The sequence below is a fragment of the Xyrauchen texanus genome, chromosome 35 (assembly GCF_025860055.1).
Source record: "Xyrauchen texanus isolate HMW12.3.18 chromosome 35, RBS_HiC_50CHRs, whole genome shotgun sequence".
Classification (NCBI taxonomy): domain Eukaryota; kingdom Metazoa; phylum Chordata; class Actinopteri; order Cypriniformes; family Catostomidae; genus Xyrauchen; species Xyrauchen texanus.
Genome location: NC_068310.1, coordinates 26,483,789 through 26,498,505, shown reverse-complemented (window position 1 = coordinate 26,498,505; position 14,717 = coordinate 26,483,789). Strand labels below are relative to the sequence as shown.

The window sequence follows — 14,717 nt, the reverse complement described above, 5'->3', positions numbered from 1 at the left end:
ATAATTGATTTGTCCGGATGTGTATCCTCCACTAAAAAATTTATCCCTGCATGGGAATCTGAAAAAACCATTAGAGTCCATCAGACAAAAAGGGCAGAATGATAGAGTGTATAAGAGCATGTGCAGTTTATAAAACACAATCATACTTTCAGTGTTATTGTCAAACGCCAGCTGAGGTTTTATTTTCAACTCAACTTCTTAATGCAACAAGCTTACTTTTAGACTTCAAGCAGATGCTGTGTCAAATTACAATACAATGACCAAAATCAAAACTATTAAAATATGTTGCATGGAATGCATTCTTTCTTACCACCTCTATGAGTTCTCAGAAGGTTTGTATTTGTGTAGTCATATTTGCCCTCATTTACACTGTAAAAACCAAACCTGGTGAACCAGCCCAGTAAATCGCCGTTCCTCCTGTCATACTGCGATACCCAACTAACCTGTTTCAAATGCAGTGGTGGGGCTTGATTGTTTAGTATGTGGGTGCAGGTGAGAAAGCCTCTTAAAAAAGATCAAATATATTTAAAACAATTCCTGAAATTGTTCATGACTTTTTTTTATTTAGCTAAAGCTAGCTTATTTCTCAAATGAAGCCTTTTAAAATTTCTAGGTTTGGAACATGGCAGTAAACTATAGCGGGGTAAACAGCACTCCTAGCATATAGGAAAATAGCAGCCCATTGCAAATATTTTATTTGCATTCCCATTTGCTCCAAATGCAAAAAATAAAATAATAATAATAATAGTTTTGGCCTCTGACATTGTATTGTATTTGAAACTCCATCAAAAAACTCCATCGAAACTCTTTATTTTATTTTTATTTTTTTATGAATGCCAGGGTAATATAAAACAAAGCATTGTGATATAAATGTACATAAAGTCATTTAACATTTTTAAATAAAATAAAGTTTGCTAGATTTACCTTGCCAAATAAAGGCAGAAAAACATCACAATCTGTGAAAAGTGTCTGTAATATCACTATATAAAGCTATGCATGGTGCCCATAGAAACTTCTGTATAGTTTAAACCTCAAATAACCAAGGTTCTGACCAAAAATCTTTCCAGCCACTAATCCTCTTTCTCATCCCTTTGTTTTTCTATATCCTCCACATCTCTTCTGCTTTAAACGGCAGTTGGGAATGGCATTGTTTTTAATAATCAGAACCCAGAAATTATTATTATCGCCTCTGACGCGGCAATTAAAACTTCAGGTCAGAAGCACAACGAGCGGTGATCAGCAGCGAAGCTGAGAAGTTTTAATTAGAAGATCAGAACCATTAATGCACAAAAAAAGGTGTGCGCTGGGAAATTAACGTGAACATCTTAATCAGGGTTACCGACTCCGAAGAGGAGTCAAGTGAACAGAGAGCAAAAAACAAATCATTTCCGCACCACTGGGACAAAACTCAATTAAATATGCATGCAGAAAATGGAAATTTGGAGCATCAGCAGCGACTGTTGGAAAAAATATGGCGAATTGTGTAGACGGGGGTCGTAGACCTGCGTATTGTTATTCTTGTGTAAAAAAAAGTGAAAGAGAGGCCAGATGATGGGGAATGAGGGTGTGTGGAGAACAGGGCCATTGCTGGCTTTCCGTTCCCCTTCCTTTAGGGCGTTGGGGAAACAGACTCCTGAAAGCTGTAAATTAGCAAAATAAAAACATAGGCGAATATTTCACCATGTGTGTGTGTCCGAACATTAGCAAGTGAGGAAATACACACAAGGGGCATTTGACCAACACCTGGAACATAAAGAGCTCACTCAAACACATGCTAGGTCAGTTAATCTGCCAAAAGACAGAAAGGATTATTATATCAGTATAAAGATGACTGGAGAATCTTTAAATAATCAGAAACATCCCAATGCATAACACCTGTTTCATGAAAGGTGTGTGTGTGTGTGTGTGTGTGTGCTTCAAAAGTTTGATCTATTTGTTGAAGCATCCCAACAAGCCTAACATTAGCTCAAGAGAGTTGGGGCGGGACTATCTGTTTGTCCCCCAATGGAAGACAAGGGAAGTGTTCGGGGGACAAATATTAGAAAAATGCTATGGCGTACAAAACACACACTTCACCTTTAATGCGTGTTCTGTTTTGTAATTTGTTAGGACAAATTGTACCAGAAACAAGTGCAATGTATAGAACAGAACGCAGGTCTCGCAAAACACGCTTTTAAAAGTAGACTTAATTTTTAACTTGACGTGGTGTCTAAAATGGTGCCCCTGCAGGAGGTACTGAAACAAAAAGCTAGATATGGCCTAATGGTCAACTACGTCTGTTTAGCATGTGTTTATGTTGAAAAACCATTCAAAACTGTGCATACAGATGCAAATATGTACATCGAGTGAACAAACCCTTAGTCAACACATTTTTTAAAATCTGCATACATTTCCCATATCAGACTGGTCACAATTGTTAGATAAATTGAGATATCGGATTTAAACAATTAAATAAACTGTAACAAGTTACAAAAGATGCCATGTGAGTATGCCAAAAGAGTATGTCATGTCCTAGCTTTATCGTGCATATTCCTCCTGTCTGAGAGAGAGAGAACAGGACATGCCAATCTAAGCAGTCATTAACAGCCACTTCCTCACTCTGGTGCACTAATTGCAGTCAGCACACGTTCACAAAAATAATGCACTTCCAACGGCATTATTAGGATTTGAAATACCACTTGATTGGGCATGATATAATTCCTGCACATAAACAGAAGTTGTGCATTAAACAACGCACGGAGGGGTCTGGTGGGCTGCATTCAAGGGAGCTTTTCTGTCATTTCCAGCGTCCTCTACCTCATAGTTCTGAAAAGAAACAGGACTTGTGAGGCCTTTGATGTGCAAGCAGATAAAAAGGAGAAGGTCTCACACTCTTATTGTTGAATCTGTTTAGAATAGTTTCTTTGCTTTTTCGCAAAGGGTTTCTCCTTATACAGTAAGAACATTACAGCAGTTCAAGGTCTGCACTTTTTCCAGAAAAAATATTGTCAGCATTACAATAAACAGGTCCTTTAAAGGACTGATTCACCCAAAAATGTAATCGTTTAATGACCCTCATGATGTTCCAAACACATTTGACTTACTTTCTTCCATGGAACACTTTTTTTTTTCCATACAAAGTAAGTGAAAGGTGACTGAGATTGAAGATTCTGCCTTGCGTCTCTTTTTGTGTCCAACAGGGTTGGAATAATATGAGGGGGAGAATATGATAACAGAAGTCCCTTCTTTTCTTTTATTATTTAGTGCGGACAGGCATCTTCAAAGGCCTGAATTGATCAGAATAATAATGTTTTGCTGCATGCATCAAATGTTTGAGATTTGCTGTTTGTAACACCTATTTTTCTTAACATGAGTGCCGAGCCCCAGAGTGGTGGGGAGGGCTCCCAGGGGAGAGGCTGTTCTTTTATCGGTGTCCCTTCTGATTTTATCACACTACACGCTATCATGAACACAAACGACATGGAGAAAACAGCAGTGTTCCTATAGTGATCCCCATTGTCAGCCAGTGCCGAGAAATATCTATTGCTGGGCATGTATTTAATGCAGCAGCTAGTAACATGATCTTTTTGAGCATGTTGTTTCATTAGTGCCCTCATCCACTCTCATATAAAACCTCAGGTCTGGGCTCTAGACAAAGATGCCTTTTGAGCAAACAGCCTTAAATGTTAAGCGTGTAAATTTAGTGATGTTAAAAGATGTTTTCCTTTCATATGCTGAGACAAGTGTAAATAAGCCATAGATTGTGATGGACACAGGTACTGATAACAATTAGGATATACTCTATGACTGATCCCTGGATTACAATATTATCATTGGATGCAATAGGCGAGGTGTTTGATTGTTAGGGAAAACGTGCATAAATTGTGGGTAATGGAATGAGATCGCTTCTCAGGGGTCATTTCCTACAAGGAAAAGCGAGATTGCAATGCAAAGGAAATCAGTAGTTAAAGTATGAAATACTGAGCAGGGTAAACAATAAATGACCTTTACTGTTACGCCCAAATGACCTCAGTGTTCCTTTAGAGGTGTTCTGAAAAAAAAAAAAAAAATGCAGAATTTATGTTTCCACTTCCTAATAGTTTTTGCAGCTGATATTGTTTTGGGTTCAAAATTGCTGTCCTCAACCGGGTGACCCCTTCAACATGGCTTCACAATTGTCTGAGGTAAAAATGTACATTTTTGAGATGTTTAGATTCGAGTGGTGCATTGTGGAGTGTGCATTATTCCTCAGCTTATTGTTTCAGAGAGGAAGTGTTGAGTGTAAATACAGTAACTGAGAATGCATGTGATGGGGCCGCAGGGTGCACAGCAGATCTAGAATATAACAGGTTAACCTTGAGCTTCGCTAGACTGTACAAAGAAAATACAGGACTATTTGGACACTCTAACCACACGTGAAATGAACAACCAGAAAGTGTCAAAATATTTTTGTCTTAAATTTTAACTGTATATTAATTGTTTTATTTTTGGGAGAAATTTTATGTTTAAAAAGTGTATTTCCTGTGAATAGACAACCACTTTTTTTATTGGCAGCTTCATGAGGTGGTTAGAAATAGTTCATCTTAACGCAGCATCTAACTACCAGCTAAAGAGTCCAACAGACCATGATATGTCCCACAGGTTTCCCATTCTTTATTTACTGCATGATAAACATCTAACGTTACGAGCTGACTTGATTTTAAGCCTGGAAAACCTATTAAAATGAACTTTGCTAAATCTTTGAATAAGATTTGTGGCTAAATGGTGACTTAGCAGGGAGAGAATTCTGCCCTTAAAAAGTCATTTCTGGATATGGAAGGACCCAGAACAGCTGCAGGGGTGTTGACACAAGGATAGATCTTAAAGATAGCACGTTGGGGTGAAATAGCAAATGACTGTTCTCTCAAAGCTACGACTGTTGCCATGAATTGCATATTGCATGTTGCTGGATATTCTGTACCCTCATTTGCAGCAGGCAACATGGAGTGAGTCTATTATGCCCTTACAGTCTGCAGATTTCTGACTTAAACATGTGTTTATCAATACTGAGGCTATCAATACTGAATTCTTGTTGTTAGCTTAAAGCGTAATCAATTTGTACACTTTAACATCCTCAGACATGCTCTGCCTTTTATATTCAAAGGGGATACACAGGAAGTTTGTGTCTGTGGTGTCTGGCCCTCAAACTGCCTTTTTGTTCTCTTAGATGTCTCATACATACATGCTGAAATAGGAAAAGTTCTTACTGGTACAAGTCTTCTGGTATGGTGTGCTTCACTGTAAGAGCATGCTTAGGTGTCTGATAGTGAACTTAAGTGAAAGCTGTGGAGAGGAAGGCAGGTTGGGACAAGGGAGTTGATGTGAGGTTAGTCATCAGGAAGGGGATGGCAGCTATGTTCTCACTGTGTATCTTGATTCTCTTTATTTATTACTTTCTCTCTCAGACTCTTTCTCTCCTGCTTGAAGATGCAGACTCTGTGTATTTTTGGAGTCTTTAGTGAGCTGTCAGATTAAAGGCTGAGCAGGGCACCGTTGGCGAGACTGAATCTTTTTAGCTGATGAGACTCTTCAGTGTCAGGCTCTTTTTATTCCGCTGTCATGTTCAGGATTAAATCGTACTGTTGTGGCTGCTTGAAATATTGTTGGGGGTCTGATTGCAATCTAGTTACGGTTTTTCCTTCTAGGTTTGTATGTAGAGTCTGGGCTTTGAGCGTTCTCCATTTCTCACTTTGTATTTCTCACCCTTTCTTATAGGTGTGACTGACACTGCAACTTACAAATACACATACGATTTAATGGTTTTAACAAACACTGTTCTAATGCCTTTCGCCCAAAACATACTGTTTGCAAGTACATGAACTCATACATGAATTCATAATAAATGCAAATCTGCATTGTATTCTCAGCATTGCCACAAGGACTCCCATTCTTTAAACTGTCGAGTAAAGTCAGTCAACGGCCACAGTAGGTCAATAACGTACGTTAAGTATGTATAGCTGGACCAGGTGCTTTAAATGCATTGGCAATTCACATCTGCGCTTGCAAACTTACAAAGAGTGTGTTTCTGGTCTTTAGTTAAACAAGTTTGTCATGTTTATAGTGAAAGGCATTGCAATTTACACATTTACTTTTTTCAAAAATGGTACAAGCATTGTTGTTGTTGACTTATTCATTTTTAATGAAAGTTTTATTTTTTCAAACAAATGGTTGGTATTCACTGAATTAAATGATTTGTTTCTCTTACTCTTTTTTTTTTATCAGCTGAGAGGAGTTTATGCACTGAAAAGACCACAGGAAAATCCACAATGGCCGCCAAAAGGAAAGGTGGCCTAAAACTGAATGCGATCTGTGCCAAGCTTAGCCGGCAGGTGGTATATGACGGTAGCTCCCAGAACGCAGAGGGCGACTCAGACCTAGTGGACAACAGCGAGCGGGGCAGCCTGCACTACGATGAAGGTGACAGGCCTGAATGCGACTTCCCAGAGGAGCTGACCCTGGGCCAGAGCTTGGAGGAGGACCACAAACGGCGCGAGGCCATTGAGAAGTGGGTAAATGGTGAATATGCTGATGATCCTCAATCCTTAGATGGGGTTGAACACAGGGTACTCAGACCCAACAATGGAGATGATGGCCCTCCTGAAGGCGTGTACATGGTGCAGCCCAAAGGCTGCAGTGATGAAGAAGACAACACGGAAGAAGCTGAGACCATGCCTGGCTCCAATGAGGGCAGTTATCACGAGGATAGAGACTCAGAGGGCAGCCCACACAAGGACGATAGCTACCAGCCCACCACTGAAGCCCCCCCTCGCCAACCCGCCTTCTCTTCTCCAGGTATTACCTTGTTCTTTCACTCATACGCTATCCAAAACAAAGTTTGCATAACCTTGATAGCATCACTCTTAAAAGACTTGCCAGATCAGTTTTGTTGGTTTAGTCTTACTTTACCAGCAAGCATAATCATAAAGATACTTTGACAGTGGCAATAGTGAGCCATTCTTGAGTGAAAAGCATTGCTGGTCACCGTTATTTGACCATTTAATGCTTAACCAGCAAGACTTCCTTGGTCAACCAGCTTCAACAGATTGACCATACCAGTTTACCCACATTTTTGATGTGCACTAAAGCTGTATAAACCAGCATGGACAAATATGGTAATTCATGCTGGTCTAAAATTGTCTTTTTAGCATGGTTGCACAGTTGTAATCTCCACATCTATGGTTACATCATGAATGCATGACATTATTGCCCACCACAAATAAATGCAACCAATAGACAAATGGGAAAACAGAAACCGATATAAAAATATATATATTTAGAAGAAGCTTACAGTATATTGAATTCACTGTTTGTGCATAGCAGCCGAGGGACCAAGACTGTTGGCAGGCTGGCTAAGCTTCATATTACACCCAGGATTACACTCTGACTTTGATTTTCTATAAGCTCACAAAACGTAGCTACCACCCCAACTGAATTACATAGTAGCCTGATCTGCCAAGACTCCAGGTCTCTGTCAGTTCAGGAGATTAACTCACAGTCTCTCAATCCTGGAGATTTAGAGAAATAAAGTCTCAAGTACAACGAAAACCTTTCGAATGAATGCAGTGAAGCAACAGTTACGCACTGCTTTTGGTTTCACACTGTGGTTTACCTTCTGAAAAGGTTCATGAATGCAAGCATGCTTTAAATTTGTATGGGAACAAACAAACACTGCATTTACAGTACCTCTGTATTTGCAACACGATTGTGTAGATAATGTGGCACTTGCATTGGCATTGTTTTCATGAAGTGAAAACAACTAGCAAAAATCAGCAATAACCGACTTAGTCTGCACCTTAATAGCTCAGTTGAACTTTCACCTCTGAGTTATCTCAAGAAAAGAGCATTATTTGATAGAGATTTGCATCACATAACAGGACACAAGCTATGCTAGATAACAGTAACAGATAAGACTTTTCACTTTGGGTAAAAGCAGTTCTCTTTTCACAGATGGCTGTTGAAATCAGGTTAGGCTTTTTCTTTTTTACTTTTCTTTGCTAAATGTTTTCAACTTTGAGTTTTTTTTTTCTTCTGCTAAACACTTTTTTCTCATTTTACGGTAGAAACACCTATGTTTGTGGCCTCTCTCACAGAAGTAGGGCCGACAGCTTCTCAGAAAATCAAGCATTTTCCGGCAAACATGAGTGCTTTGTGGTTTTAATTAGTCATTTTGTGTTTATTTCATGGTCATAAAAAAGCTGTCTTTAAATAGGTGTTTGTGTTAAAAAACAAGCTACATATTTGCTTCCACTGGGCCCTGGCTGTGTTTGCATCTCAAAACAAAATAGCAAAAAGAGCGTTTAAAGAATGTAGTGAACAGACATTATTCACCACTCTTGTCTTGAGGTGTTTTTCCCCTCCTTTCTCGCTTTGTTGATTGTAACTAGGGCATCTATACTGCCATGTTACTGTGCGACTCACAATTATAATATTTTTCTTTCCTCGCGCTGCTGTCTTTCAAAGGCTGATGCAGAACGCACATAATTATGCATATAAACATAGTGGCTTAATTATCTCTCACAACATCAGTGACAATGTAATTAACAAACATCACAAGATCAATGAGGGAAAGTGCGACCTTCAAAACATTTAACTCCTCACATCGGGGGACTGAGCAGAATCCCTATCAGCATAAAATCACAGAATGCTGCTCCCATAGCAATCTGAAACATCCCATTCTTCTCAATAGATCTGGCGAAATTACGAAAAACAAAATGAAAGCAACAGATGATCTTCGGATCTGACAAATTAAGCTCCACCAACGAGTTTGCAATTATGTTAGGGTATAGGTTGCAGAATCATTGCAAGCAAACAAAGAAAAAAGGAACAAGCAAATAAATAAATATATATTTAAATTATATATTTATATATGTATTACATTATAATTATTAAATATAATTATTATATTATAATATGAATAAAGAAATTGTAAATAACTTTTTAAATGTTATATTATTATTAAAAAATATATATTTATAATAAATAATAAATAAATCACATTTAATTAGTATACTTATGTTGGTTGATAGGGCAAGTTTTGATTTTAAATAAATAAATTGCTAAAATATTTTATTTAATTGGTTGAGATTTGTGTTAAAAATAAAACAAAGTTGATATGGCAAGTTTTTTTAAAAATAAATAAATAGCTAAAATATTTTATTCAATTGGTTGAGTTTTGTTTTATTATTATTTGCAGTCTAATATACAATCGAAGCTACATTTTTTGAGTAGTTACATCACACATCTGTTAAAAGATACTGTACTGTAATCTTTATCTAAACTAAATCTAAATCTGAGTGCGTTCATTAACTAATCAGCATTACAAATGTCCATTTCAGGAGCACAGCTTTAACAGTGTTACTTGATAAGTCCATATATAGATCGTCATGTAATTATCATCACCCCCTCACTGGAGCACATATAGACAACCATGTAATGTCAGCAGAGAAGAGATATAATGCCCATTGGTTATCACACTATGGAGGGAAAAATGTACCTTAATTGCCTCAAACACAGACAAGGGCTTTGTCACTTGCCAGAATTTGCCAGTATGAAGTGGCGAGGTTAAGAGCACTTCTTTTTGTACTCTCCAGTGACACAAGTGAAGAGGAAAGAGAGAGCGAGAGAAAGAGCGAGAGAGTTGGGAGTTCAGCCAGGCAAATCACACCTTTCCCCTTAAGCCATGGCTTTCCAACCACATGCACATGACATCATTTGGAGCTTGTGTGATAAGGATGAGGGGGGAAAACTCATTTACATGCTGTTTTAAAAGGTTATCTCCTCTCAGGTCCTGGCAGAATGTGTGCAGTTTAAGTCCAATCATTCTCCTGACACTGATAGTCTATTAAAAACACACAGAGCCATCCTGGAGTTGCAAGTTCGAATCCAGGGTGTGCAGAGTTATTCCAGTTAGGCGTCCTTAGCAACCAATTGCCACAGTTGCTAGGGTTGGTAGAGTCATGTTGGTGTAACCTCCTTGTGGTCGCTATAATGTGGTTCTCGCTTTCGGTGGGGCACGTGGTGAGTTGTTCGTGGATGCTGCGAAGAGTAGCGTGAAGCCTCCACACGCGCTAGGTCTCCGTTGTAATGCACTCAACAAGCCACGCGGTAAGATGCATGGATTGCGGTCTCAGACGTGGAGGCAATTGAGATTCGTCCTCTGCCACCCGGACTGAGGCGAGCCACTATACCACCACAAGGACCTAGAGTGCATTGGGAATTGGGCATTCCAAATTGGGGATAAAAGGGGAGAAATAAAGTTATTTATAGAAATTAAAGAGCATGTCATGCTTTTAAAGCTGTGTAAAATCACTTGGCCTGACAAAACCTGTTCTGAGAAGTTTTGACCATTGCAAAAATACAGTCACTTTATTCAAATTTTGGGGGTGTTTACACTTTGTTCTTTTTTGCATTTTTGTTGATCAGTAAGCTATCCGATTGTGAAAAGACTGAGTCTAAATGAACTCCAAGATGAATACAATTGGATATAAATCCAATCACTCCTCTGAAGGTGGATTGAGATGCATTCCAGATGAAACTCGGTCAAGTGTAAATGCATCCGTCTGTTCAAGCCACATTTGTAAACTTCACTCTGCTCAAACAGCGCTACGTCAGCATAGGGGAAATTCGAAATATAACATAAATAATAAATAATAACAAATTAAGAAATGGATGCATGCTCTAGGAGAGACAGAACTTTTTTCTTCATTTATTTGACGCAGATTGCGGAACAAACATAAAATAAACACTGATATTTGAGCAGAGCCAAATGAGCGCAGCAGATGTGCATGATTCATCTTACCTACAACAAGCCCTGAGGGCAAAAACAGTGCATGCACACATGCAGATATGCGCATGCTGGGCAAAGTCACTTGGAATCAATTAATAACATCTTTAAATTCACTGCTCACCATTAGCATAATCACAAAAGTAATTTTGTTTTATTTGCATATAGCATGGGAATTGAAGTTCGGATTTATATCCGTTTTGCAGAGACACGTTTATGTGACCTAGTGTAAATACTCAGTTTATGACTGAAGCCTTGCTTGGCCAAACTGAACTTGTGAGGATATTTAGCACCAAATATCACCCACTAAGAAATCCCGGACTAATATCATGTCTTTTTATAGTTGTTATGTAGTGTTTTTGTCCAATTTTGCTATGACTAAATTCAGGTAAATTAAAGTCAGCATATACACAATATATTTACTTCCATAATGTGACATATTTCTGAGTGAAATGGGATTTCCAGTGAGGAATAAACATACTTGTAGTTGTAGTAACATTAACATATTAATCGTTCACAGTAAGACCAATGTTTATTAAGAGGCAATGTGTATTAAAGGTATAGTTCACCCAAAAATGCCTTTTCTGTCATCATTTACTCACCCTCATGTTTTTCCAAACCTGTATGACTTATTCTGTGGAACACACAAACACACACACACACACACACACACACACACACACATACACATGTGTTGGTCTACCTATCATTATGAGGACTTTCCATAGACATAATGTTTTGTATACTGTACAAACTATCGCTAAACCTAACACAACCCCTAAACCTAAACCTCACAAAAAACTTTCTGCATTTTACATTTTCAATAAAACATAATTTAATATGTTCTTACGCTATTTAAATTATTTGGACACTAGAAATGTCCTCATAAACTACATTTATGCATAATACCCTTGTAATTACCAGTTTGTAACCTAAAATTTTTCCTCGTAAACCACATAAACATTCCCCCACCCCATACACACACACAGAGAGAGAAGGCAGTATTTTAGTCTTAGTCACCATTCACTTTCATTTGATCTTGTTTTTCATGCAATGAAAGTGAATGGTGACTGAGCCATTCTGCCTAACATCTCCTTTTCTATTTCACAGAAGAAAATGAAGGTGAATGAATGATGGCAGAATTATCATTTATAGTTAAACTTTCCCTTTAAAAATTAAAATAGGGTCAGTTTTGATTACATTACATTTTATTTAAATAATTGTTTAAAAAGTGAAAAAAAATTAAACATTTGATCAGAATAGCATTCAAAGCAGCTCTGAATTAAACCAGATGTCACAGCGAAGTCTGTGTGGACTAACAGAAGCCCTAATCTTTGAGCATGATATGAAAAAATTTGCTCAAACACAGTCAAAGCTGATAAACTGATGCATGGCAAAGTGGTGGGAATTTCCTCTCAAATACCTGATACATTTCTCTTAAAGTTTTCATGCCCTTTTGATCTCCCGGATCGCCTTTCATACTGATGTGACACGACAAGGACTAGCCCCAATGCAGCAATGGAAATTTGGGGATTATTTTACATGCTGAGGAGATGTGAAAAGCATGGGTGAGAGACCGATTTAGCAATAACACAGAAATATGAGACCAAAGCTGAAATATTTTAGTATTAATTACCACGGCAGTGGCTAATGTTACCACTAACCGTCTCGTTTGGCCGGCAATGGAAAAGGCCATCAAATAAATGGAGAAAAGGTCTGGAGTTGAGCTGGTGTGCTGGCAGGGTGGAAAGGGAGTTTATCTGCCACCTCTGTTATGTTGTCATCTGGAGCTGTTTTCTTGTACCAGTGTAGCTCTCCTGACAGCAAAACTGAACGAATATGAGATTTTTAACATTCATCTGCTGTGGTAAACACTATATCGAAGCCAAGAACTAAGTGCAGAAGTGCCAAAAGGTTTGTGTCGCTCTTTTGTTTACACATATACTCAAACAGACTCTGAAAGGGCAGTAATTTGTTAACTTAATAAGTTTAAGCAGCAGCTTTCAAACCAAAACCATCTACTTTAATGCCATGCATGTCCTCTCTCCAGACCTGGAGGAAAGGTAATGGTCTAGAAATAATCTTACAATAATGCAATTAAACTGTTCTGCAATTAAACTATACAAAAATCTATTGCTTTTGTCCTTTCCATGGGGAGGACAGTCTGTTTTGACGACAAAACAAACTTTCATAGTGCTAATAAGTAGGAAACCACTGAAATATTTTTCCCTTTCAACTCAATGCAATTAATAGAATTGCAGTATATAACATCATAATAGGATAACATTATGACTGTCAGATCTCCTTAACACACGTAGCCTTGTTTATTATATGCAGTTAGTAAACTGAAAAAGGCAGCATAATGAAAATGGTTTAATTTTTCAATGTAAAAATATGTCAAACAATATATAAAAATTCAAATTCCTATCTTAAAATCCAGAGAAAACTATATGCAATCCATAGGTGGATTCCCCCCAAAAATGTAAACACTAGCACTATCAAAGATGTCTCTGTTTGTTTGTGCATGAACCAATGGCGTGAGTTTGGGTTAGAACTCTCTTGAAGACCGAGGAGTGTTCAGAAAACCTTTCTGAAAATGTTTTGATGACTCTAGTGGCACAGAACTTACATCATTCACATTTTATTTCTCAGATTCGTTTGCAGTTAAATTCTTAGCTATGTAAATTAACTGTTAATTTTTGTCTCGGTTGTCTTTAGGGGAGGCCTCCACTCTGCGTGACTACGCCACCAACACCATGAATGAGTTCTTACACATGTTTGGCTACGATGGCCAACAGGTTCGGGATGAGCTGGCCAAGAAGATCAGCTTCGAAAAGCTGAAAGCAGCTACCTCAGATCCCTCCTCCCTGAGCAGTGAGGAGGCCACCCGTCGTGCTCGCTTCTCCAAGTACGAGGAGTACATCCGCAAGCTAAAAGCTGGGGAGACCCTGCCATGGCCTATCCACACCAAACCTGAAGAGCTCAACTCCAAAATGGCGCAGGAGAAGAGCGCCGCCCTCATCCAACCACCCCTCACAGGGACTGAGGGTCAGATTTTTCCATCCGGAATGGACCACAAACAAAGCTCGCTCAACACGCCCCCAAACAACCCATCACACATGCAGAACCTGGTGTCCCGGGCCTCCAAATATGACTACTTCATCCAGAAGCTGAAGATGGGCGAGAGCCTCAAACAGCAGAATGGCAATTCCTACAAGCGGCCCTCCAAGTATGATCTGGAGAATGTGAAGTTCCTACACCTCTTTAAACCAGGAGAGGGCAACCCTGACATGGGTGGCGCCATCGCCTTTAAGACTGGCAAGGTTGGACGGCCTTCAAAATATGACATAAGAAACATCCAGAAGCTTATGCCTGTGAAGGCTGACCCTCCGATGATGCCAGCCATTCTCCCGGCTACACCAGGAACCCAAGGAACGCCAGTCGTTAACACAGCTGCTCCAGCTGGGGTCGTTGTGCCTCCGGGGTTGCCAGTAGATCAGGCGGGCCACCTGGGTTTTAACACTGATTACATGAAGTCCAGCTTCTCCAAGACTGACTCCATCACAACTGGAACTGTCTCCTCAGTCAAGTAAGAAAGACAATGCATACCATTTTTGAAACTGAAATAAACTGTTTACAGAATGTCTTATTGGAGATTGACTTATACAGTTTATATTTCAGCTCATCATTGCAGTCATAGTGTCGCTCTCTCCAGGATTAATATATAGGCCCAACTGCCATACAGACAGTTCATTAATCATCTCATTCATGTAGCACACAAGACTTTGTGACAGGGATACTTAAAGGGGTTTGTTTGATCTTACACGAGTTTCTCCTAGTGATTTAAGTAAACCATTTTTAGGTTGAAATCCATTGAAATATAGCACATTTAGCAGAGGTACAGTTTCGGTTTAAT

The 14,717-nt window shown here is 38.8% G+C and overlaps 1 protein-coding gene across 8 annotated transcripts in view; it reads left to right on the top strand.

Annotated features, from left to right (window-relative positions):
- Positions 1-14,717, top strand: part of casz1 (castor zinc finger 1) — a 270,853-nt gene that overhangs the window by 221,564 nt on the left and 34,572 nt on the right. For all 8 annotated transcript variants that reach the window (XM_052105243.1, XM_052105240.1, XM_052105241.1 and 5 more), the window contains 2 exons: positions 6,241-6,810; positions 13,520-14,390. In XM_052105243.1, the coding sequence (XP_051961203.1) occupies positions 6,285-6,810; positions 13,520-14,390 (1,397 nt within the window). In that variant the 5' untranslated portion in view covers positions 6,241-6,284. The remainder of the gene's footprint in view (positions 1-6,240; positions 6,811-13,519; positions 14,391-14,717) is intronic.